Below are 26,378 nucleotides of genomic sequence, written 5' to 3'. Positions count from 1 at the left end.
TTTCCCTGTGGAAAAACTGTTATACTTTACCAGTCCTAAAATGTAATTTAAAGGTATTTTACTTGTATTTATTGAGAAAAGTGACTTTATACTGTTTTGAAAACTTTATTGCCTTATGCTGCTTAGTTTACCTGGGAAGGTAGCACCATTTTTGGTTGTACCGTGAAACAAGCTACCACTTCCATGGTCTGTCCATCTTCCAGTCACAAAAAGAGCCTTTGCCACCACAGCAGACTTGCAATTTTCCTCAGCTGCAGGTAGGTGAATCTTTTCTGACCAAAGCTGATTTCTCAGACCACTCAGCTTTTTCACCGGATCTCTCTGGTGTTACCCATACACCCATAAAGGTTCAGGGATTAGCCACATCCTCTGTGGCTGATGGGGTCTCTGTGGGCAAGGGAGAATTACTTTCTTCAGTGGTGGAAGAAGGGACAGGAAAGGTGCGCCTGCTAGCCTGAATGTTGTAGTCCTCCTTGGGGAAGCTGTTGCCTTAAATAATGGTTTGTCCAAACTTTGTCAAAGAAATAGACAACTAAAACTTGTGCAGGAATAGATAGAGGTTCTCTGGACAGTAGTAGTCTGACTCAAGGTTTTGTACTGGGAATTGACCCTTATCTGGTGGTTTCCGCTTTCTTTTCCTGAAGAGATTCAATAATTTTAATCTGAAGTGGAATGTGATGGGACATATACAAGTTTTTCTCCTCTAATTTTCTAACTCTGTGTGAGGATAGCTTATCTGAATCTCCCAGTCAAGGACAGTCTTTTCTCAGACTATTTCCTGGATGTGCCAGATTTGCCAGTACCCCAGAAAGTACTATGAATTGTTGCAAATGGAATCCACAGAGCCTTCTTCCATCCCCCCAGGTGCTGTCAGTATTGGAGGATGTTTGTCACATGTATTTTCCTTTAGGGCCAGCCTGCTGCACCTAGGAAATCAGAATGTAAAACTTTCAGTCTTTCACATTTTTGTACACTCATTCCAAACCTGACCCAGTGGCTTTAGCTTTAGTTAATCTAGCTGCTGCCAAACCTTATCCTTCCCCTTCTGACAAAGATCGTAAAAGAATTGGTAAGTTAGGGGAAAAGTGTATGAATGTTCATCGTGTTTCACTGTTGCAGTCATGACTGTAGGGTTCTCCCCTGCCAGCAGGCAGCCCTCTGTCGGCCAGAATCCCAAAGTCTGGGTCCGGCGTCGGCTGTTTAACCATGCTCCCTGACGTCAGAGCGCCAGGAATACAAAGCTGACAGCCGACGCCATCTTCTCCAGTCTTTCTTGCCGTGTGGTGATAGCAGTTCGCAAGTGCCGGTCGGCTGACTCCTGACTATTTTTTTCTGATATACTTCAGGCCGAAGATTTTCTTCTCCACTCAAAGCTAAGTACCCCGTTGGGGAAACTTTTTTCTTGCTCCACTCCGATGTCAGAAAAAGTTAATAATTGTATTTCATGTGGGAAGCAAATACCTCATAAGGATTTTCATTCTTACTGTATTCCTTGCTTAGGCCCTGACCACGACGTAGCTAGTTGTCTAGTTTTGTACTAGATTCAATCAACGTACAATTAAGCGAAGGTACGATTTTGCTTTTCATTACTTCGGTAGGCGCTTTAACTACAAAATGTCGTCGGATACGGTTCCAGCTACCGGAGTTCACAAACGTCGCAAAGATAAAGACAGGCCTCAGAGGTCCAAATCTGATGATAGCGCACAAGCGGAGCCAGCTTCAGGTTCAGCCGTTGTCAGTGAGGCGCTTTTGCAGCCCCTGTCGTCGGCCATTTCAGAACAGACGGCCGAAACGGACTCTCATGAGGAGCCAACCAGGCCTTTAAATATTTCTGTTGCAGGACCTTCGGACAATGCTCCTTCGGATGGGTCCGGAGCCGCTGAGCAGGTACCGGCTTCCGAAGGGGTTTTCAGGCCTACTCAGCTTCTAAAAAAGGCAAAGCCAAAGACAAAGGCAAAGACTTCTTCTAAATCAAAGACTACAACACAGGCCTCTTCTGAACCGGCTCCCAAGTCACAGAAACAGTTGCTCAAGATGGCGGAGGATTTACTTACTATGATTAGGGGTTCACATCCCCCTCCAGATAAAAGGCCAAGGCAGGATGTTTATTATGATTCCTCTGATCAGGCTTCTGTTTCCTCAGTTTCTTCTTCTGATCAGGAATATTCTTTCCCTCCTTATGAGGATTCTGATGCTGAAGGCTCCATTTCTTCAGCTTCTCCCCCTGAGGATTTCTCTTTTGGGGGAACATTTCCACTGGGAAGGACAGGAGTATTCGGAATCTAAGAAAAGACTGAGGGATTTTCTTCTTCTTCCCCAACATAGACCCCTGGCTATTCCTCCTGTTTTGGATATTGTGGATGTTGCCTTTTCGGAGGCTAACTTAACCCCTGACTCTTCCTCCTGCTCCTGTTAAGCCTGATAGATATTACAGGGTTCCTGATTCCCATCAGTTTTTATACAAGAACCCTTCTGCTGACCCTGAAACCATTTCTCAGGGTCCTAAGGGAGTTAAGGCCGCTTCTGCCAAAAATCCCATTCCTACTGAAAAGTATTCTCGATCCTTAGAAAGATGGGGCAAAAAGGTGTACACTTCTGCTATTTGCCCATTAGGGCTTTAAACTGTCAGTTTCATATGCTAAAATACCAGCAATTTCTCTTGTCTGTTTTAAAACAAAAGCTTACTTCCATTTCTGCCTGTGCAGCTGATAAGGAATTACATGACTTATTGCATGCCACTGAACAAGTTGGGAAGCAAGGTTTACACTGTGGATTTGATGCCTTGGAGGCTTCTTGTAGGGCTGCGGCCTCTGGCACAGTCATTAGAAGGCATGCATGGCTAAAGGAACAAAATTTGCCTGAACAAGTAAAGGCTAAATTATTGGATGCTCCTGTTCAGCATAATGTTTTGTTTGGATCAAAAGCTGAAGAGGTGATTAAAAAGATGGAGGATAAGACGAAATCCATGCAAACAGATTTCTTACAAGTACAGCCACCTAGATTTAGCAGGAATTGGCCTTCAAAAAATTGGTCCTTTCCCACTTCAGACAGGCCTCAGAGGGGTAGATATAGACGCTCCAGAGGAAGGCCTCAAACACAAGCTTCTTATAGACCAAGACAGTGGACTGTTTCCACCCCTAGGGGAGGAGAGGACAGGTCACAAATTCAGAGAAAACAAACTCAATGACTCCCTCTGTTGGGCTACAGGAACTTCTTGCCTGGAAGCCCCTCTCGGAGGAAAACTCTCTTTTTTTATCAAAATTGGACTCAAATAACCCAAGACAAGTGGGTTTTGGATGTTGTTTTAAGAGGTTACAAATTCCATTTTCATACCATGCCAAGGCCAAGCGGATGGCCAGACCTTCCAAAACATCAATGGACGGAGGCCTTAAACCAGGTGGAAGCTCTTTTGGCTATGAATGCCATAGAACTGGTTCCACTTTCAGAGATGAGAAAAGGTTTATCCTCAAGGCTCTTTCTAGTCCCAAGGAAGCAAAACTCATGGAGACCCATTCTGGATCTGTCTATCTTGAACACCTTTCTAGAGATTCCAAAATTCAAGATGCTTACTCTGCAGCAGCTACTTCCAGTGCTGTCCAAAGATGCATGGATGGTAACTTTGGATTTAAAGGAGGCATATTTACACATTCCCATCAGGCAGGATCGCAGAAAATACCTCTGGTTCAAGGCCGGATCGAGGCACTTTCAATTCTCTGCGCTGCCCTTTGGATTGTCTACTGTGCCCAGGGTCTTCACCAAATGCCTGGCTCCAGTAGTAGCTTACTGCAGACTCAAGGGAATTCAAATTTACCCTTATCTGGACGATTGTCTAATTCAGGCAGACGGCAAGGATGTCTTACTCCAGCATCTAGAATTTGTACAGAACCTCCTCAAGTTCCTGGGATTCTCTGTAAACATAAAGTCAAATTTGACACCATCACAACAGATAACTTTTCTGGGTGCACTTCTAAACACCACAACCCAGATGGCATTTCTGACATCTGAAAAACAGTTACAGCTGGCTTCAACTTTCAGAACCTTGGCAACTTTAACTCAACTATCTGCAAGGAAATTCCTGCAGGCTTTGGGTTACATGGCCTCCTGCATCCTTCTCGTACCATATGCAAGACTACACATGAGGAAAATACAGTGGTACCTAAAAAGTGTATGGTCTCAGCATTGCCCCAGTTTAGACATACTGATCTCCGTCCTTCCTTGCCTTCAAAAGGAATTTCTTTGGTGGTCCAGGGCATGTGCTCTAAACAAAGGGAAACCCTTCCGTCTGCCTCCTGCCACTCAGATTCTAACCACGGACGCCTCAGATTATGCTTGGGGAGCCCATTTTCAGGGCAATTGTCTGCAGGGCCTTTGGTCAAAGGATCAGAAGCACCTGCATATCAACTTAAAGGAAATGCTAGCCGTTCAGAAAGCTCTATTGGCCTTCAGGAATCTTTTATAACCAGGACAACTACTAATACGGACGGACAACACCACAGGTTATGTGGTACATAAACAAGCAAGGGGGGATCTCATTCCTACCCCCTTTGCAGACTAGCCATGGATCTATGGAACACAGCTCTAGCTTGCAATCTGGATCTTCAAGCTCAGTTTCTACCAGGGAAACAAAACTTCCTGGCAGACAGTCTGAGCAGAAACCTTTCGGATCCACACGAGTGGATGCTGGACACCAAAATATTCAGGATAACAGCAGTCTGGGGATGTCCTCACATAGACCTCTTTGCATCCCATCTCAATCAACTACAGAATTTTTGCACCAAGACTTTCCACAGAGAAGCTTGGAAAGTGGATGCCCTGTCATTCAGTTGGAGGAACCTCTCGGGATATGCCTTTCCGCCTCTTCCTCTTTTTCCATGGGTTTTATTGAAGATAAAACAGGACAAGCCCAAGATGATAATCTTGCTGGCTCCAAATTGGCCTCGGCAGTTTACGTATCCAACTCTAAAAAACCTATGCCTGGAGCCCCCTTTGGTTTTACCTCAGTCTCCGAAACTTCTGTCTCAACATCAGGGTCAGGTTCTACACTCATGTCAGAACTCTCAGCCTGGCGGCCTGGTTAATCCAGGGCCTTTGATTTCTTTTTTCCTACCCAAGCAGGTTATGGATGTCATTTTAGAAGCCAGACGTCCTAGCACTAGAAAATCTTATGCAGGAAAATGGAAAAGATTTTGTTCCTGGCTGCAGGCTCAGGATTCTGATCCTCTTCTTCCTAACATTACTTTAATTTTACTTTACTTGACAGATCTTTTACATAAGGGTCTCTCTTTCTCTTCCATTAAGATACATGCCTCTGCTATTTCTGCTCATTATAATACAGACCCTCCCATCTTTTCCCACCAGCTCATGAGACAATTTCTCAGAGGAGCGAAGAACTTAAGACCTCCTAGATCTCCTCCCATTCCTGCTTGGGATCTCAACTATATTTTGGAAAAACTAACCCTGCCTCCTTTTGAGCCTGCTGCCTCTTCTGACTCCAAGTTTTTATCTTGGAAGACAGCTATCCTGTTAGCCCTAACCTCTGCCAGGAGAGTTTCAGAGTTACAAGCTCTTATGGCTGTGGAACCTTATATTATTTTTCATCAAGACAGGGTATCTTTGAGGACTAATCCTACCTTCATGCCTAAGGTGGTTTCCAAAGTGGCTTTAAATCAAACTATCCACTTGCCAACTATTTTCCCCACTCCTCAAAATAAAGGGGAAAGGATCTTACATTCCTTGGATGTATACAGACAACTACGTTTTTACCTGAACAGAACCAAGGACATTAGAAAATCAGAACAATTGTTTGTTTGTTATGCTTCAAGTTCCCAAGGTAAAGCCATTTAAAAACGGACCATTTCTAAATGGATTGCTCATGGAATCAGATTGTTATTCACACCATGGAAAGCAAATCCCAGGGAGTATAAGGACTCATTCCACCAGAGCTGCTGCCACTTCCGCTGCCTTCCTCAGGGGAGTTCCTACCAAAGACATTTTGGAAGCTGCAACTTGGTGTTCAGTGCATACTTTTTCAAAGCACTACAGTCTACCTCTCTAAGTCTAGGGCAGGCTTTGCCTCTGCAGTCTTGCAGGGCCTTTTAGCCGCCCCTTCTTTATGACCACCTCCCTTTCTCTCAGCTTTGGGATTCTACCCTACAGTCATGACTGCAACAGTGAAACACGATGAACATAGTACAGTTGTGTACACCTACCATAAATGTAGATGTTAGAGTGTCTTCACTGTTGCAGTCTGGGTTTCCCTCCCTCCTGTCCCCTCTTATTTTTACTTTTGTGCATTTCCTTTTTTCACCATTCTTCTGAGGTGTATTTGCAAAGGTTATGGGACCTTTTCATTTTGGGACTCCTGACATCTGGGGCAAGAAAAACTGGAGAAGATGGCGTCTGCTGTCAGCTTTGTACTCCTGGCGCTCTGACGTCAGGGAGCATGGTTGAACAGCCGACGCTGGACCCAGACTTTGGGATTCTGGCCGACTGAGGGCTGCCTGCCGGCAGGGGAGAACCCTACAGTCATGACTGCAACAGTGAAGACACTCTAACATCTACATTTATGGTAGGTGTACACAACTGTATTTTCTGCAGCTTAGTTTTTTTTTAGAATTTTGAATTGTCAGACTTGTATGTTAAGATGTAATGGGATCCTATCTCGCCTACATTCATGACAGATGGGTTCGGAGCCGATCCATCGGCTCCGACTCGGCAACTAATACACTAGCACGAAGTCTCTCATTGGCTGGGCTACTCCCTATCCTAGGATGCACTACACCTGCTTCCCCAGATCTCGTTTGCCGCTTTACAAGCTGGACGTGGTCTCGACTTGGCTGGAGCTAAGTGGTTCTTTTTTACCTTTTACTGGTCTTTGACCTTGGGGTTTTTCTCTATATATTAACCAAACAGCTGTTTTAACAGCTATTCTTTGTAATTTGTATATCTCCTGTCTGTGTTGAGTGATTTCTAGTACTTTATATTTTTCAGTTGGGCAAGGCCCGTTTAAGTTAGAGGGCCTTTGCCCTACCTTTGACTGCTGTTTAACTGCTACTTAAGTTGTGGTTAGTTGTTCTTCGGGCTAGGCCCGTTTAAATTAGAGGGCTTAGGGTCGTTGAAGTTGTATTGTCTGTGTCAGTTCACTGTGTTCTTTTTTGAGGTAAAATTTCCTCAGTACTCGCGCCATTGTGTCTCGCGCTCTTTATTGGCGCTTTTTTTGTGATGGTCTTATTGCTTGAGTGCCTGTATTATGTCAAAGGAGCAGAAGTCAGGCTTTAAAAAATGCACTCGGTGCAGTTACAAAATGTCCATCACAGACAGCCATTCAGTTTGCGTTTATTGTTTGGGGCCGAAACATCTGCAGGAGACATGTAGTGTCGGTCATGCTTTCTCCGCTAGGGTTCTTCAAGAACGCAAGAACAAGCTGATTTTGAAAGGGCTTATTAAACCCTCCTTTGAGGAAGCTTTAAATCCTCCTGTTGCTTCCAAAGAAAAGATCGTCGGCACCGACAAGTCCGTCGGAGCCGACTTCTAAAAGACTAAATTGACCTCTTCTTCCTCGGCTCCACTGACTTGGGGCCGAGGGTCGGAGTCTGCCTCGATACCTCCTACTTTGGCTCCATTGCCGGAGCCGCAAGTTGGAGTATCGAGGTGAATCACCTCCATCGGTTCCAATGGCTTCGGGCGGTGGAAGTGTGCAGCTCAGACTCTTCCCCCTCGGCTCTGAAGAAGGCTCCTTCGGTGCCGATGGTGGTCCATGATGTGGTGGAGTCGGCGCCGATAGTTTTGGAGCCGTATCGGAGCCGGTCCCCTTCTCTCGGGCCGAGAAGAAAATCTTCTCGAGTGTCTACCTCCTCTAAATCCTCGAGACTGTCAGATTCGGACCTGGATAGGGTTTTACAGAGGCTTTTCCAGTCTCCAGTGTTTACTAAAATGGTCTCGGCTCCAGCACAGTTTGCTTCGGAGCCGATCCCCCCTCCAATGCATTTGATTCCTCCTCCAACCTCTTCGGAGCCGTTGGAGCCGGTGGTGGTGGAGCAATGTGGAGCCATACGGTCGGAGCAGAGACCCCTTACAGGCCTTTCGGCTCCGACTATGCTTCCTACCCTGTCCTCCGGTTCAGGGTTTGGTACTGTGACCTCTTCAGCCGGGCCAGAGGGGAATACTTTGGGATTAGGTGCTTCGGTGCCTAGTCTTCCTCTCGGAGCATCGGCTGCTGGAATTCCCAGTGCCATCGTGGCCTCTAGACCAGTGACTTCCTTGGATTCTGGAGGTCCGGCCTTTGAGGCCATGAGGAGCGCGCTGGCCATGCCTTTGCCGGTTCAACTAGATTCTACCTCACCGTCCCTAGATTTGGAGACTGGTGCCTCTGTTGTGTTGCAGCCCCGGCAGCGGGCCCCAGGGCCTGAGGATACCCCCATCGGGTTCCTTCTTCGGTGGTCCGTCCGAGACTGCTTCGGACGAACCCCCACGGAAGAAATTGTGTAAGAGGAAGCACGTAGACTCCCAAGATGAGTCTATTACATCGGATACTGACCACGATGGCAGAAGGGTCCCCCAAATCATCTTCGGATGATATCGCCTTCTCAGATATCTTGGAGATTCTGAGACAGAGAGGTGACTGGCAAGCCAAAACCCCTTCAGCTGAGGAGTCAGTCTTCCTCAAGGCCTTTGGGGCCCAGCCTCCGCCTCCTGGGTGTCTCCGCCTTGATGAACTCCTTGATTTGGTTTCTCGAAGGGTGGGAACGCCCGGATTCTGTGGAACCGGTCCCTGCGAGGCCCAATAAATTCTTGTCAGCCCCCCCCCAGAAAGAATTTCTCACAAAAGGTGTGCCTGTAGATGCTTTGGTGGTGGCTTCTGCCACACCGCAGGACGGGGCAGGGGCTTCGTCTATTCATCCTCCTAATAAGGATTCTAGGAGTATGGATAGGTGCAAGCGTACCCTGTCCTCAGCGGCCTTTACCTTACGGTCGCTGAACTACTTATGTCATTTTACGAGGCTCCAAAGGGATCTTCTCAAAGAGCTAAATGACTCTCTTGTTGGTAATCTACCTGAGGCGCTGGCCCCGACTGTTGGCGCACAGATGACTACCCTCTTTTCTATTGTTAACTCGTCCATGAGGCTCATTTCGTATGCTGCCGAAGGGGCGAGTAGAGCAGTGGGAACAGGCGTTGCCCTTAGGAGGCAAGCCTGGTTACGCTTGTGTTCGTTTACGGAGGCCTTCAAGTCTTCCTTCGCCGACGCCCCCTTTGATGGGTCATCTTTGTTTGGACCCAAGGTGAAGGACACACTAACTCGGTGCGAGCAGGAGGGCAAGACTTTGACTGCCGTTGGGGCCCGTTTTTCCGCTCCTTCCAGGCCTTATCCCAAGGCTGGGAGAGGAGGGAAAATGTGGTTTAAAAAATCCCAAAAGTCTTTCTCTACTCCACCCAGTGATTCCCCCTCCAGAGGCGGGGGGGGGGGGGAATTTTGGAAGACGCCGCCCCAGAGGTGGCAGAGGCCCCCGTAACTCTGGAGACCGCGATTCCTTTCGTGGTTCTTCATACAACCAGCGTTCCTGAGTTGTTGCCCGACTGTGCAACTCCGGAGCCAGTCGGGGGTCTTGGCGCACCCACAAGCTTGGGAATCCATAACAAGCGATCGGTGGGTGCTTCGTATTACCGGAGGATATATCATCCTTCAACAAACCCCCCCTTTCTTTAAGGGAAATCCCGTACGTACCACCCAGTCAGCGGGATCAGACAGCGTTAGAGGTTTCAAAGCTGCTAGAAAAAAGAGCCATCCAGCCTGTCCCCATCGACCAGATCGGATCAGGAACTTACTCAAAATTATTTTGGTACCAAAAAGACAGGGGACTTCAGGCCCATTTTGGACCTCAGTTCATTGAATCGTTTAAGTAAAGAAGTCCAAATTCGAATGGTCACTCTTCAATCTATTCTTCCTTTGTTGGAAAAAGATGCATGGATGTGCTCCATAGATCTCCAGGGCGCTTACTATCACATTTCCATAGCTCAAGAGTCCAGGAGACATTTAAGCTTCCGCCTCGGAGCCAGTCATATTCAACTTCGAGCACTGTCCTTTGGTCTCACCACAGCCCCCAGGGTGTTCACCAAATCTCTGGCAGTGGTAACTGCTCAGCTGAGACGTCTGGGATTCCAGGTGTTTCCTTATCTAGACGACTGGCTCCTTACTGCCACCTCCGAGCATCTACTACTCCAAGCTCAGAGCCACGTTCACCTTGGGCGTTTCTTGGGGATCACGTTCAATTTGCAAAATCTGTACTACAGCCATCTCAGCGTATTATTTTCATAGGCAGACTTAGACACAAAAGAATCTGGCGCCTATTTACCGGCAGCAAGAATTCAGGTCTTACAAGATCAGGTCAAATCCTGTCTCCCCTACAAAGAGCCCGCCCATCGTATCCTACAACTGTTGGGCTCGATGGCGTCGACCATACTTTAGTTCCCTTGGCCAGACTTCACATGCGAATTTTACAATGGCTACTGTCGGTTCAATGGTCCTATCAGGATCTCCCTTGAACCACTTAATCATAATCACGGAAAGTTGCCGTCGAGATCTACATTGGTGGCTTCTCCAATCAAATCTCGACCAGGGGCGACCCTTTATACCTCAACGTCCCATTGCCACTGTGACTACGGACGCCTCCCAGGTAGGGTGGGGGGGTCATTACCTGGACAGGTCGGTCCAAGGCACATGGCAGATCCAGGAAACGCATTCGCATATCAATGTCCTGGAGATGAGAGCGGTACTATTGGTACTCCAAGCTCTCCATCACGCTCTCCCACAGGGCCCGATTACTATCCTATCCGACCACATGTCGGTGGTGTGGTACATAAACAAGCAAGGTGGAACCAGGTCTTACCCACTATGCAGAGAAGCCATGAGACTTTGGCACTGGGCGGTAGCTACCAACCGCTTTCTAATGGCAACGCACATACCGGGGAAGTCCAATGTGATTGCGGACAGATTAAACAGGACCATTCTTTTACCCCACGAGTGGTCCCTCAAACAGAGTATAGCTGCGAAGATCTTTGACAGATGGGGTCTTCCTTGCTGCGACCTGTTTGCCAGCCCTCACAATACGAAATGCAGAGAGTTCTTCACACTGTTTCCTTCTCAGGGACAGATTCCCAGGGACGCTCTGACTCACATTTGGCCCCGGTCTTCTCTCGCCTTCCTCCGTTCCCCTCCTACCGAGGGTGATACAGAAGGCCATTTACTTGGAGGCGAGATGATTTTGATTGCCCGCACTGGCCTCGTCAAGTTTGGTTTCCCTTCCTACAGAGGCATGCGATAGAAGGTCCATGGTTTCTGGATCCGGTGCCAGACCTGTTGACTCATCAGTCAGGACGGCGTCATCCGTCTCTCAGGTCCTTGAAGTTGGCAGCATGGTTACTCCACTTCCATCCTTAGTCGAGACAATGCTCTTTCGGACGTGGTCCACATACTGTCTTCTTCTCATAAACCTTCCACCATCAAACTTTATTCCAGTAAATGGAAAAGGTTTGCCTTTTGGGCTCAAGAGCGGGTATAGATCCTCTCACTGCACCTGTATCGGAGGTTCTGAATTTTCTGGCCTCCCTTTTTCAGTCGGGCTCTTCAGTTTCTACCATTAAGGTTCAGTTAGCAGCGATCTCTAATTTTCATGCTTCCTTTGAACCTTCATTGATGTCTCACAAACTTTGTAAGGCTTTCCTTAAAGGGGCTTGGCTCCTTAGGCCTCCTTTATCTGAGCCTGTCCCCTTGGGATTTGAATATGGTTCTCGCTGCCCTAACTGCCCGTCCTTCGAACCAGCTGCTACTTGTGATTTAAAATTTCTGTCTTGGAAAACGGCCTTTTAGTAGCCATAACATCTGCTAGGCGAGTTTCAGAACTTCAAGCTCTTTGTTCTGATCCTCCCTATTTGATTTTTCACAAGCATAGAGTTTCATTGAAATTAAACCCTGCATTTATACCAAAAGTGGCCTCCTCTTTCTGAATGCAACAAACTATAGAACTCCCTGTCTTTTTCCCAGAATTCTCCAATAACGCAGAATATACTTTGCATCAATTGGACGTGCATAGACAACTACGTTTTTATTTGAATAGAACCGCTCAAGCGGAAATCAAATCAATTGTTTGTTTCCTTTGCAGTGAACAAATTGGGTCAACCAGTAACAAAAGCCTCCATATCTAAATGGATTAAAGATTGTATCATTTTTATTTATTCACAGGCCAATAAAGACCTTCCCTTTCCAGTCAAGGCTCATTCTACCAGGGCAATGGCTACTTCCGTAGCTTTTCACTCCAAGTTATCAATAGATGATATTTGTGCTGCAGCAACCTGGACTTCTCCGCACACTTTCATTTCTCATTACAAATTGGATGTGGTTTCTCGAGGCAGAGCTTCCTTTGGTTCCACAGTTCTCAGGAGTGTTTTCCAATGAGCCACCGGGATGTAGGTGCTAGGGGCTGTCCCATCTGTCATGAATGTAAGCGAGATAGGATCCCATTACATCTTTTAGTTATGTACTTACCATAACTTCGGATGTATGGGATCCATCTCCCATCATAAATATCCACCCTCCTTCCCCTTCCATTTGGATTTAGAGGAGCTGTAGTCACTTTTTTCTTGGCGTTCTTTCTTGAAGAACTTTAGTTGGTTATAGTGACTACTAGTTTTTTCTGTGTTTGCATGGGTGTATGAAAGCGAACAAACAAGATCTGGGGAAGCAGGTGTAGTGCATCCTGGGATAGGGAGTAGCCCAGCCAGAGAGACTTCGTGCTAGTGTATTAGTTGCCGAGTCGGAGCCGATGGATCGGCTCCGAACCCATCTGTCATGAATGTAGGCGAGATGGATCCCATACATCCGAAGTTATGGTAAGTACATAACTAAAAGTTTCTCACTGTGAAAGTATAAAGAATGTTTTGTCTGCAGTTCCTTCTTCCGAGGTAAGATCTGCTGTGTGGTTTAGTTTTTTCCAATTTCTCGAGCCACTACTCTTTGTTTAGTGTTTAATTCTGTGGAAGTTCGTGTTACACTGCTGCAGTCATTACACTGGGTTATCCTGCCGTCAGGCGGTCCCGCAGTCGGCCAGAGTTCCAAAGTCTTGATCCGGTGTCGCTTGCTGTCGCCTCCTCCTGACGTCAGTGCGACAGGGGTATATAAGATGCAGCCGACGACATTTTCTTCAGTCTTTCTTGCCGCGCGGTGCCCAAAGCAGAAGCAGTTAGCAAGTGCTGGTCGGCCGACTCCTGAGATTTACATTCCAAATCCAGAACCGAAGTCTTCTAAAAAAGCTAAGTACCCCGTTGGGGAAACTTTTTTACTTGCCTCAGACCGATGTCAGTAAAAGTTAATAACCGGATTTCTTGTGGGAAGCAAATACCTCATAAGGATTTCCACTCTTATTGTATTCCATGCCTAGGCCCTGACCACGATGTCACTGGTTGTCGGTTTTGTGCTAGGTTTAACAAGCGCACTATTAAACGTCTGTCTGATTTTGCCCGACATTATTTTGGTAGAAAATTCAATTACACCATGCCGTTGGAAATTCCGACAACCGCAATGCATAAAAAGCGCAAGGACAGGCATCAGAGGCCCAAAACGGATGACGAGGCCTCTTCTAGGCCAGTCGCCAGTTTTCCAGTTTTCAGCGACGTGCCTACGCAGCCCCTGACCGCTTCCACAGAACCACAGACAGCCTCCGACTCCCACGTGGAGCTGGCTGGGCCTTCGGACACACTAGGCCTTCAGTTTACCGATCCTAAACCTACAGAGGAAACCGAAGTAGCTGAGCAATCCACAGCTAGAGAGGATGTTTTCAGACCTACACAGTTAACTATTAAACCCTCTTAAGTCTAAGCCCCCCTTAAAGGCTAAGAAATGGACACAACTCTCTCCAGGACAGGCTTCCATGCCTAAGAAATGCTAAAAATGGCCGAGGACCTAATCATCCTGATCAGGGGGTCCCATCCCCCTCTTGATAAAAGGCCCAGGCAGGATGCAGACTATGAATCTTCTGACCAAGTGTCCATTTCCTCTGACTCTTCCTCAGACCTAGGATATTCCTTACCCCCTTATGAGGATTCTGATGCTGAGGAATCAATTCCATCACCCTCTCCGCCTGAGGATTACTCCTTTGGGGAGACCTTGCATACCATGAGAGAGCATTTCCATTGTGAAGGCCAGGATTACTCAGAATCCAAGAAAAGACTCAGACTTCCTTTTATTGCTCCAACACAGACCCCTTGCTATCCCACCAGTTTTAGACATTGTGGATGATGTGTACACTGAATCCAGTTTGAACCCTGACTCCTTACACCCAGCCCCAGTTAAAACCTGATAGAGAGTCCCTGACTCTCTCAAATTTCTGTATAAAAGCCATGTTGCTGACCCTGAAACTATTTCTCGGGGACCCAAAGGGATTAAGGCCTCATCAGCAAAAAACCCAGTTCCCTCTGACAGATTCCAGAGCATTAGACAGATGGGGAAAGAAGGTATATACGTCTGCTACTTTAGCAATGAGAGCCTTGAATTGCCAGTTTCACATGCTAAAATATCAGCAATTTTTGATGTCTCAGTTGAAACAAAAGATGCTTCCAGATTCAGATCCTCCTAACTTCAAAGAAATGCAGGATTTATTGCATGCAGCTGAACAAGTAGGAAAACATACGTTGCAATGTGGGTTTGATTCCTTAGAGGCCTCATGTAGAGCAGCAGTTACAGGCTCTGTCATTAGAAGGCATGCTTGGTTAAAAGAACATACGTTACCAGATCATATTAAGGTCAAACTACTGGATGCACCTTTGCAGCAGGATGTGCTGTTCGGAGTTAAGGCAGAGGGAGGTATTAAAGAAGATGGAGGATAAGGCAAAATCTATCCAAAACGGTGTAAGATTTCTTACAGGTTCAGCCTCCTCGTTTTAGCAGAAATTGGCCAACAAAGAATTGGTCCTTTCCAGTCACAGACCTCAAAGGGGCAGATACAGACGTCCGAGAGGTAGAGGTCAGACGCAAGGTCCTTACAGGCCTCGACAATGGGGCACATCAGGCCAAAAAGAAAGGGAAGACGGGCCTCAACCTTATAAAAAACAGCCTCAATGACTTTCCACTACAGCTGCCAAACAGCTCTCTTGGCAGCCCCCTTAGGAGGAAAACTGGCACTTTTCTATCACAACTGGCATTGCATCACCAAAGACAAATGGGTTCTCAACATTGTATCTCAAGGTTATAGGTTCCATTTCCACACCTTTCCAAGGCTAAAAGGAATGCCAAATCTGCCACCAAATCAATGGGCAGAGGCTCAAAAACAAATTACAACACACATGGACATGAGAGCTATTCAAAAGGTACCACCACAGGAACAAGGACAAGGATTTTACTCAAGACTCTAGTTCTCAGAAAGGACAAAGCCTGGAGACCCATTCTGGACCTTTCTACACTAAACACTTACCTGGATGTTCCGAAATTCAAGATGCTGACACTACAGCAGATTCTTCCCATGCTGGGCAAGAAAGCTTGGCTCGTGACTTTGGACCTCAGAGGCATACCTGCATGTCCCTATCAGACAAAATTGCAGAAGATACCTCAGATTTCTAGCTGGTTCAATGCACTATCAATTTTCTGCACTGTCCTTTGGCTTATCTACTGCGTCCAGGGTCGTCACAAAGTGCCTGGCACCAGTAATTGCATTTTGCAGGCAAAAACGAATTAAAATTTATCCATACCTGGATGACCGCCTGATTCAAGCAGAGAGCAAGGACATTCTACTAAAGTATCTGGCGTACGTAAAAAAGTTAAGTTGCCTGGGGTACACAGTAAACGAAAAGAAATCAAAACTAGTTCCCTCACAACAGATAATATTCCTGGGTGCCAGCTTGAGCACAACGGCCCAGATGGCTTATCTCACGCCAGACAAGCAAGGACAACTGACTCAATGTTTTCAATTAATGGCAAAAAAGACCCAACTCCCTGCAAGAAAAATTCTGCAGGCCTTGGGCTGCATGGCATCTTGCATACTACTAATTCCATATGCCAGACTGCATATAAGGAAACTACAATGGTAACTAAAGCGTGTATGGTCTCAACACTGTCAAAATTTGGAAACCGTTATACCACTAATTCCTTGCCTACAACAGGAGTTTCGATGGTGGGCACAAGCTTGTCACCTCAACAAGGCACAGCCTTTCACTCAACCCACAGCCAGGCAAACACTGACAACAGATGCATCGGATTACGCCTGGGAAGCACACATGGCAGGAAAATGTATCCAGGGCGAGTGGCCCACAGAGCAAAGACATCTCCACATCAATCAAAAAGAGATGCTAGCTGTACAAAATGCTATTATAGCTTTCAAGGACCTACTGCATCCAGGACAATTACTATTAAAGACGGACAACACCACAGTTATGTGGTACATAAGCAAGCAAGGGGGCACACACTCCTATCCCCTCTGCAGACAAGCCATGACCTTGTGGAACACAGCTCTAAACTACCAAGTTCATCTGCAAGCACAATTCCTGCCAGGATAGACAAACACACTGGCAGATGACCCAAGCAGAAACATTATGGACCCACACGAATGGGAACTGAACCCACAAATATTCAGAATAACACAAAAATGGTGGAGCCCGGACATAGATCAGTTTGCTACCCCAAACAACTGTCAATTACAGAAATTCTGCAGAAGGAGCTACCATCCACAAGCATTGAAAGTGGATGCCCTCTCATTCAGCTGGAATAAACTACAAATCTACGCTTTCCCCCTTTACCTCTCCTTCCAATGGTGCTCATAAAAGCCAGGCAGGAAGAGCCAAAAATGATATTGATTGCACCAGACTGGCCACGCCAGCACTGGTACCCAATCTTAAAGAACTTGACACAAGAACCACCCTGGATTTTACCACAAATTCCACAGTTGCTGACTCAGCACAACAATCAAATACTTCACATCCAGCTAAAGACCTTAAATCTAGCTGCATGGAAAATTCCTTAGTCAAGCAAGCAATGCCTCTCTCCAAAGCTGTTATGGTTGTCATTCTGGAGGCCAGAAGGCCTAGCACCAGGAAAGCATACTCGGACAAATGGAAGAGATTCTGTGCTTGGAACCAAGCGCACTGCCTTGACCCTCTAGTCCCAAACATTCCTCAGATTCTGCAATACTTAACTGAGATGCTGGACAAGGGCCTCTCTTTTTCATCCATCAAGATCCACGCCTCCGCTATCTCTGCTCATTACAACACGGATCCACCATTTTATTTCTAATCCTTTGCTCAAACAATACCTCAGAGGGGCTAAAAACATAAGACCGCCCTGTAGAGCACAAACACCTACTTGGGACCTGAATTTTGTTTTGGAAAAATTAACTTTACCTCCTTTTGAGCCAGCTAACAAAGCAGAATTAAAATATATCCCTTGGAAAACTGCTCTGCTACTGGCAACATCAGCACGAAGAGTTTCAGAATTACAGGCACTAATGGCAGTGAAACCTTTCATCTTCCCGCAGGACAGGGTGTTTTTAAGAACCAACCCTACGTTTATGCCAAAGGTGGTATCAAGTGTGGCTCTAAACCAAACTATTCACTTGCCAACTTTTTAGCCAAAACCACAGAACAAAGGGGAGAGACTACTAAATTCTTTGGACATTCACAGACAGTTACGCTTCTACTTGGACAAAACCAAAGCTTTCAGAAAATCTGAGCAATTATTGGTAGGATACGCTGCAGGAGCACAGGGAAAAGCAATTTCAAAGCAGACTATTTCAAAATGGATAGGACACTGTATACATTTCTGCTGTACCCACCATGGGAAACCTGTACCTAGCAGCATTAGATCTCACTCCACCAGGGCAACAGCCACATCAACTGCCTACCTCAGAGGAGTACCTACCAAGGATATTTTGGAAGCAGCAACATGGAGTTCTGTGCATACCTTCACCAAACATTACCATTTGCCTTTATGCTCCAAATCCAGAGCTGGCTTCGCCACTGCTGTACTGCAGCGCCTTATAGCCACCCCTAATGCCTTATAGATCCAGCCTCCCTACCTCAGCTTTGGGATTCCACCCAAGTGTAATGACTGCAGCAGTGTAACACGAACATAGTAGTTTTGTACCTACCATAAATGTAGATGTTGGAGTGTAAACACTGCTGCAGTCCAGGTTACCCTCCCTCCTTCCCCTTTTACTTTCTGGTATTTACCTAGGTCATATACCCTGTATTACCTATGGGGAGTATTTGCTGGTAACTAAAAATGGTTGTTTGCTTTTCTTTTGTATTTTTTACTAGCAATTTGTATTGCCTACCTATTTGGGGGCACCTGACATCTGGGCCAAGAAAAACTGAAGAAAATGGCGTCGGCTGCATCTTGTATACCCCTGTCGCACTGACGTCAGGGAGGAGGCGACAGCAACCGACGCCGGACCAAGACTTTGGAACTCTGGCCGACTGCGGGACCGCCTGACGGCAGGATAACCCAAGTGTAATGACTGCAGCAGTGTTTACACTCGAACATCTACATTTATGGTAGGTACAAAACTGTACTATACCAGAGTTGTTGCCACTGGTAATGTCAAGGTTTGTCTGGCTGCTTTCTCAGAATGTCCCGGAAGATGTAAAAAGAAAATAAGATTTTAAATTCTCCTTTGGTTAGAGATTTAGTTTTTGGATTCGCTGCTGCAGAGGTTATCAAAAATGTGAGGGAAGAGGTAAGCTAACACAGGGAATCCTTCAGATCTTTTAGCCCTCATCCTTTAAATTTTCCAAGGATTTTCTGCTCACTTATCCAATTTTCATAAGAAACAAAATATCAGCAAAGTGCTGGTAAGCAGAAATTTAAAAAAACAGGGCAGGGGGTTCCAAAAAGAAAGCAGGAACCCCAACCCACATAACAAAGGATGGTCAAATAAGTCAGAATAACTGTTAGGAATCCTCCCCCAGCAGTCTGAAAGTCTGCATCTCTACTTCTCCCTTTAGCAACCAATTGTTTCAGACAGATGGGTTCTGAGACTGATTCAGCATGATTACAGATGGCAGTGGGAAGAAATCCTTCCTTTTCAGGTAATTATTCCACATCCACCAGATCAAACCCCTCTGTTCCCTCCCGTCTTGCAGCATATACTTTCTCAGGGTGTAATACAAACCATTCCTCTTCCAGATGGGGAGAGGTTTTTATTCAGTGTTTCTGGTGCCAAGGAAAGACAATACATGGAAACCAGTTTGTGACGGTGCTTAAGTTCAAAATGCTTTCATTTCACAACTGGTTACCCCTCAGTTTTTTGATCTTCTGTTTAAAAGATGCTCATCACATTCCCATCTATTCAAATCTGACATTAATGAAATCCAGACACACACCACTTATTTTCTTTGTGTTACCATTTGGGGCTATCTACTGCTCCAAGAGTAATTTACAAAGTGTCTAGCTCCAGTTATAGGCCATTGCACGGTACAGACTATCCACATTTTTCCATACTTAAGACTACTTGTGTTTACAGAGTCTTTTTCAAAGTGTCCAGATTCTCTTATATGGGTGTGTGTGTGTGTATATATATGTGTGTGTGTATATATGTATATATATATATATATATATATATATATATATATATATATATATATATATACACACACACACACACACACACACACACACACACATATGCATATACATGTATATATTGCACACTTAAACATTTCACTGTAAGCTGCCCTTACAGTGGAACACTACTACCAAAACCTCTCACCTCAAAATAGAGGGGCACATGGTACATTTTGAGATGAGTGGGGGGGGGGGTGAGGTGGTGTTCAGGAGGTACCAGAAGTACTACTGGTGTCAGCTGAAATAGTTATTCAGTAGTAGTAGCTTTGTATTTTTATATATAGAGTATTTTCCTTGAGTGCATTACCAGAAGAAATGGGATTGTATGGTAACACTGGATTTTGGGGATAACAAGTGGTGGAGTGCCCTCATAGATGCTAGCTTCAGAACGGTGGCAGCTGCAGTACTGTTTTGTTTCTGTGTAATGTATATTTGAGACAGATGTATAAAATGTGTGTATATTGTATACATTATGTATTACACACAAATGTTTTTGTATTTGATTGTAGACATGTGAACACACTTGCACATTGAGAAGATGAGGACATCTTGCTAAACTCTTGGCATTCCAGTAAATGTTCTAATAGCACTGTAGACTTTAACTTTTTTCATTCATCTCTTGATAGGTCTGCAAAAGAGCGTAAAGTTAGAATCTGGAGAGATTATGTTGCTCCAACAGCCAACCTTGATCAGAAAGACAGACAGTTTGTTGCCAAGGTAAGTGACACTGACTAGTATCTAGGCAGTCAAATACAGTGGAAAGTTAAATAAAATAAAGATTATTGGTGTACTGGAAATTTATGAACAGAAGTGTTGAAAAGGTAATGACCAATTATCTGTAAGTGTACACTAGATACTGTGCTGTTTTTGGTTGGGTTTACTGTGCTTTTTGATGTAGCTGAATCTGTTAAAAGAATTTGAAACTATGAGATGTGTAGTAGTTCACCTGCTGTGTAATATGTATGAAGCTGAATCTACAGTTTGTATACAAGTATCAAGAATATTAATATACATTGGTGACTTCATTTTGGACACAGTTTATGCACAAAATGTGCTTGTGATCTGGTAGGTATTCAGTACCACTTGTAATGCTGCACTGGCTTTATCTTTGCTGGGATACATACAAATAGGTGTACTGGTATGAAATAATTACACTTCTAGTCAGAGAAAAGAGGACTAGAAACACTGGTCAGTTATTCAGTACTTTGTCAAGGTATAAATGGAGTGTCGCTGAATAATGGCTTTTTACCTGTTTGCATTTGTGGCATTATCAGAGATGATCCGTTGGTCTCTTACAGTGTAGCAGCCAGCTGTAATGTTTACATTCTTGTTAATCATTATCTGTCTGCACTTAACTCTGTTTTTATTAATAGTAATAGCAGCATGAAGGCCTTGTGTCATCACTGCAGCAAACCATTGAGTGAAATTACTGAGAACTATAAGCCTCTGGTTTTGAAATTGTTTTTAACCTTCTACTGCTTCATGTGGAGCTTCTAGTTCATCTTGCATAAGTATGCCGTTCAGAATAGAAGTATTTGTTTGTGCTTTGCATTCTTAGTGTACAAATTGCTTCATAAAAATGTGTATATGTATGTATATTGGGATCTTTAAGTTTCCTCAGCAGAATTAGGCTTGTCGAGCTGCTTTCTGTCTTAGTGTTATATGACTTTAGAAATCATTACTAGAATAACTGTATGCATATAGGGGTGGTGCTATTTCATTTGTAATGATCAGTGATGGTTTATACAATAGTAGTTTTCAGACATGTCTCCAGTGCAGTATGGCAGCATCCAGCACCACCGATTAGTTATGTTAATTTTCATTTGGACAGCAGCAGATGCCAGTAACTGGTGATTGTTTTGGAGCCAAAAGTTGAAATTGACCTTTGTGGAATAGCATTTTTAGTATTAAGTTGTCTTAGTGTCAGCAATTTGATTGTAGTCATGCAACATGTGATTCAGTACGCTGCCCTTTCTGAAACTATGCTCAACATGTCTTTCCAGCCCCCTTTCCAAGCACACACAAACATATATTCTAGGTTTGTAAGTATGTAAAAAGGATAGGTAAAATTATCAGTGAAACTTTTTCTTGATAATGAAACAAATGAAATGGGTACTTGTGATGATGGGATATATGTACTGTATATCCACTGAAACATCTGCATATTTGCACCTTTTAAGCAGCGCGTGCAGGAGATGGACCTGAAAAGTGTGAGATTTGTAGGTTGGTAGTCTCTGAAGCTGAGTGGTAGTATCTGTGTGTAGTGAACTAAGACATCGTCAGGTTTTGATTTCCCACCATCTTCATATGTATAATGGAGTCTGAGCATGGCATTTAACTAGACCAAATGTTTCAAGGTTAGTCCTAAAAGTAGCACTTCAATTTTCTTGTTAAATAAAATTATTTAGGAAATGATTTGTGGAGCTCTAGATAGTGCATTAGAAACTGGTGGAATCATTTTTACAAGAAGTCCATAGAATGTACTTATGACAAGTTTGTTAGTTCATTCTGTATGCCATTTACTGAGATCTGGCATTGTTTTGACCTTTTATAAAAGTGTTGTCAAGCTTGTGCTCAGTGTAGTGCAATTATATGTGATAGTCAAATTCTTGTGATGTGTTCTGAAATGAATAACATCTTGGCATAGTTATTTTCAGGCTAGACCCTAGTAAAAAGGCGCACATAATTTGTGAGCTTTAATGTAGCATTATTGTGTTAATGAGGTGAAATAGACTACTTGGTGGATACCTCAGCTGTTACCTGAGCATAAGGCACAAAAATGTCTAATTTGAACTTAACATGCATATCAGATGCCTGTTTGGGAGTATAAACTGTTAAAGAAATTGAATTATGCATGACTGTTTTCTCAGTGAAAAAACGCAGCAAATATATTTGCTTAAAACTAACGACAGTGGGGAAATAGAGAAACCGTTTACATTCTTTTCCAGTAATTAAAAGGCATACTTAGTACATTCCAACGTGGATAGAAGATGGAGTGAAAAAATTACAGGCATTGCAACCTAAATAGGAGGTATAATGAAAGTTAGAAGTCTAAATAGCTGCCGTTAAACAGTCAGAAGATGGCTTGGAGATGTGTACTTTAAAGTATTTCTTTAGCTGGATATCTGAAGGGCCAGATTCCAGAAAATGTTAATGTTTACCACCCCAATCTTGAATATATACTGATGTTGGGTAGTCCGATCTCACCTTCATTTTTACATATGGGTTCGGAGCCGATCCTCCGCTCCGACTCGGACGATTTTCAAGCTCGAAGACTTCTGGTTGGCTCTTGGCCAGGCAGGTATCCTATGGTGCGCCAGTGCAATCCACAGATCTCATTTGCCGCGTCGACCATTTCGGATGTGCTTCTCTTGGCTCTGGCCAAGTTTTTGCATTTTTCATTATCTAGTGGCTTTTGGCATATTTACTGAATACATACATATATAGGGCTTTATATTTATTGTCTTGTGGTCTTTGACTGTATTAGTAGTATCCTGTGTGCCAGTAGTTAGGCTCATTTGCGGTTTTGCCTTTTCCTGTTTACTGGAAAGTATACATATAGGGTTTACCTTAATTGCCTTGTGTGACCAGTATTAGTAGTCTCCTGTGTATCGGTAGTTAGGCGCAGTTGCGATTATTGTCTAGATAATTTGGCGATTTCACCGTTATTAATCAATAGGGGCTCATATTGATTATTTTCCTGTCAAAAGATTATTGTTGACTGGTGTTCTTTAGCGGGGACCCGCTAAAGTCTTAATTACTTTACAGTTGCAAATTTTACTCCTACCCTTTGAGCGTGTGTGTTGTGGTATTCTTGGTCTGTTTGAATTAGAAGACCCGGTTCTTCACAGGACTAGGCCCGTTCAACTTAGAGGACCTAGTCCTCGTGTTGTTACTCCACTGTATTTTTATTTGAACATTTTTCCTGTGTGATTGAATCTTGTCTGTTTAGTGAAAGACCTAGTTTTTTTCTTACACCAGGCTAGGCTGGTTTAACTTAGAGGACCTAGTCCTTGTGTAATTCTTCTGCAGGGCTAGGCCCGTTTTAGTTAGAGGACCTAGTCCTCAGTCATTCTCTTTCTCCTCTGGTTGCTTTTGTGTTGCAATGTCTAAGGATAGCAAGGAGTGCAAACCCTCTGGGTTTACAAAATGCATGAAGTGCTCCCAGAAAATGTCTTTGACGGATGGCCACAGTAGCTGTGTCTACTGTTTGGGAGCCATCCATTTGCAAGAATCATGTTTGTTCTGTCATGCTTTCTCTCCTAGAGTGTTGCAGGAGGGAAAACAAACTGATACTCTGGGGTCTTTTGAAGCCAACCTTTGAGGAAGCTTTGGTTCTTCGGCTTCTTCGTGTAAGTCTTCGAAGTCCAGATCTGACTCAAAATCAAAAGGTTCAAAAAGGCCTTCTCTGGCACCGGCTGTTGTTTCGGAGCTGCCTGCCAAATTAACAAAGTCTGCCTTCTCTGCTCCTCAGTCTTCGGAGCCAAAAGAGAGCACCGTGGTTTCAGAGTTGGTCACAGGTGCTTTGGTGCTGACTGCTGAACCCTTACAATTAGTTGACTCTGCTTCTCAGAGCCAGTCTGTAGAGTCCCTACGGTCTCCGTAATGGTCAAATCTCCAGTTCCTGCTAGGTCGAGATCCCCAACCTTATTTTCTATATCTTCCAGGAGTCTTTCGGAAGATGATGTGGAGAGGGTAGTACTGAGACTCCTGAAGTGGTCTGCCCTGCCTAAATTTTTGTTGGCTCCTACCCAATCTGCTCCGGAGCCACTCGAACCAGTCTTGTCCTCATCCGTGATTCCTCCTCCAAGCCATGTTGTTTTTTTGGAGCCAGAGTGCTTGTTACCAATGGAGGAACCCTCTGTTCTGGCTCCCCTTGCTGTTGCATTGGAGCAGAGTTCGGCTCCGACACGCTTGGCTCCGTCCGTCATGTCCAGGGACCGAAGCTCTTCTGTCAGTGCCGAGGGGGAGGGTTTGAATCTATCTTCGTTTCCGAGCCTTCCTCTCTGCTTCCGCCAGGGTGAGCTTGGACCCTGCATCTATCTTGGAGCCGATGGCTCTGGCACTGTCCTTTGTCTCTTTGGAGCGGGGACGGTCTTCGGAGCCGCAGAGGTCTGCTTTTGGGGTGATGAGTGTGCTGTCACAATCTACAGCCCCTGCCAGTGGTACAAGCACTCTTTCCCCCCCAGGGGTCCCACTTCGGTCTCAGTACTTACTCTCTGGAGGCAGCAGAGACCCACAGCCTCATGAGCTACCTGCTGGTGGCCCCCACTCTTCCGGGGCCTCCCCAGAAGGTCATTTTGAGAAGCCCCCTCGGAAGAGCATGCAAGAGGAAGCATATTTACTCCCAGGATGAGTCTCTGACATCGGACACTAACCTCTGAGTTGTAGGGGTCCCCTAAGTCATCCTCTGATGTCTCCTTTATGGACATTCTAGAGATCCCTAAACAGAGGTGCGACTGGCCCATTGTCAACCCTTCTGATGAGTCTGTGTACCTGAAGGCTTATGGGTCTCAACCCTTTGCCTCTTGGGTGTCTCCACCTTTCGAGCTAATGGATCTGGTTAGTTGGAAGGTGTGGGATACTCCTGATGCCGTGGAGCCAGTCCCAAGAAAACCAAATAAGTTCCTGTCTGCCCCTCCTGGAAAATAATTTTTGTCTAAGGGCATTCCCGTAGATGCCATGGTGGAGTTGGCGGAGACTTCTTCCTCTGTTCATCCACCAAACAAGGAGTCTAGACAGATGGACAGATTTGGGAAGCGTGTATTTAGTTCAGTGGCTTTTACACTTCGATCCCTGAACTATCTTACCCATTTCACGAGATTGCAGAGGGATCTCCTCAAGGAGTTAGGAGATTCCATACTGGGTGTCCTGAGGGAGTCCCGGATAGGATCTCTGCTCAGTTGTCCACCCTAAATTTGGTAGTTAACTCCTCCATGCAGCTTATCTCTCATGCAGCTGATGGAGTGAGCAGAGCAGTGGGTTCAGGAGTTGCCCTTAGGTGCCACTCCTGGATGCGCTTGTGTAATTTTGCGGAGCAAAGTCCACCTTCACCAACGTCCCATTTGATGGTTCCTCCTTGTTTGGTTCCAAGGTGAAAGAAACGAGCACTCTGTGTGAACAGGAAGGAAAGACTCACTGCCGTGGGAGTCCTTTATACCGTTCCCTCTTGACCATACCCCAAAGGTCAAAGGGGGAGGTAGGTAATATGTGGTTCAAAAAGTCCCTGAGGTTCTTTCTGGACACACACAAGTGAATTCTCCTTCAGAGGCAGAGGAGGTGGTAATGGTAGACGTCGTCCTAGAGGGGGGGGGGTTCCCAATACCAGCAAGGCCATGGTTCCTTTCGAGGGCGTCCTTATCAGCGCTCCTGATTTGGGGCCTGACTGCGTTTCTCTGGGGCCAGTCGGGGGTTGCATCTCTCTGTATTCAGAAGCCCGACTAAATATAACCCAAGACAAGTGGGTACAAAGAGTTGTTACCAGAGGCTATATCATACCCTTTTCCCTTCCACAGTTTGTTCCCAAGAAGATCCTAGATGTTCCAACCAATCACAGGGATCAGGCAACTGTGGAGATCAAGTTTCTCTCAAAAATAGTCATCCAGCCCGTCCCAGCAGACAAGACATGATCCGGAACGTACTCCAGGTTCTTTTTAGTCCCAAAATGACCCGGAGACTGGAGGTCAATATTGGACCTCAGCAGATTAAACGAATCTGTGAAAAAGGACACGTTTTGGATGGTAACACTGCAGTCGATACTCCCGTTGTTAGGGAAAGACT

General features: G+C 45.2%; 1 protein-coding gene across 1 annotated transcript in view; it reads left to right on the top strand.

The window, feature by feature from the left end:
- SND1 (staphylococcal nuclease and tudor domain containing 1) overlaps positions 1-26,378 on the top strand; it is a gene marked incomplete in the record, with an annotated part of 3,811,866 nt that overhangs the window by 224,401 nt on the left and 3,561,087 nt on the right. The window contains 1 exon segment of the mRNA XM_044088623.1: positions 20,225-20,315. Coding sequence (XP_043944558.1) covers positions 20,225-20,315 — 91 coding nt within the window.

Source organism: Protopterus annectens, chromosome 11.part0 (genome assembly GCF_019279795.1).
Source record: "Protopterus annectens isolate FY-2018-M chromosome 11.part0, PAN1.0, whole genome shotgun sequence".
NCBI classification, from domain to species: domain Eukaryota; kingdom Metazoa; phylum Chordata; order Ceratodontiformes; family Protopteridae; genus Protopterus; species Protopterus annectens.
This window is presented reverse-complemented; position numbering and strand designations above follow the sequence as displayed.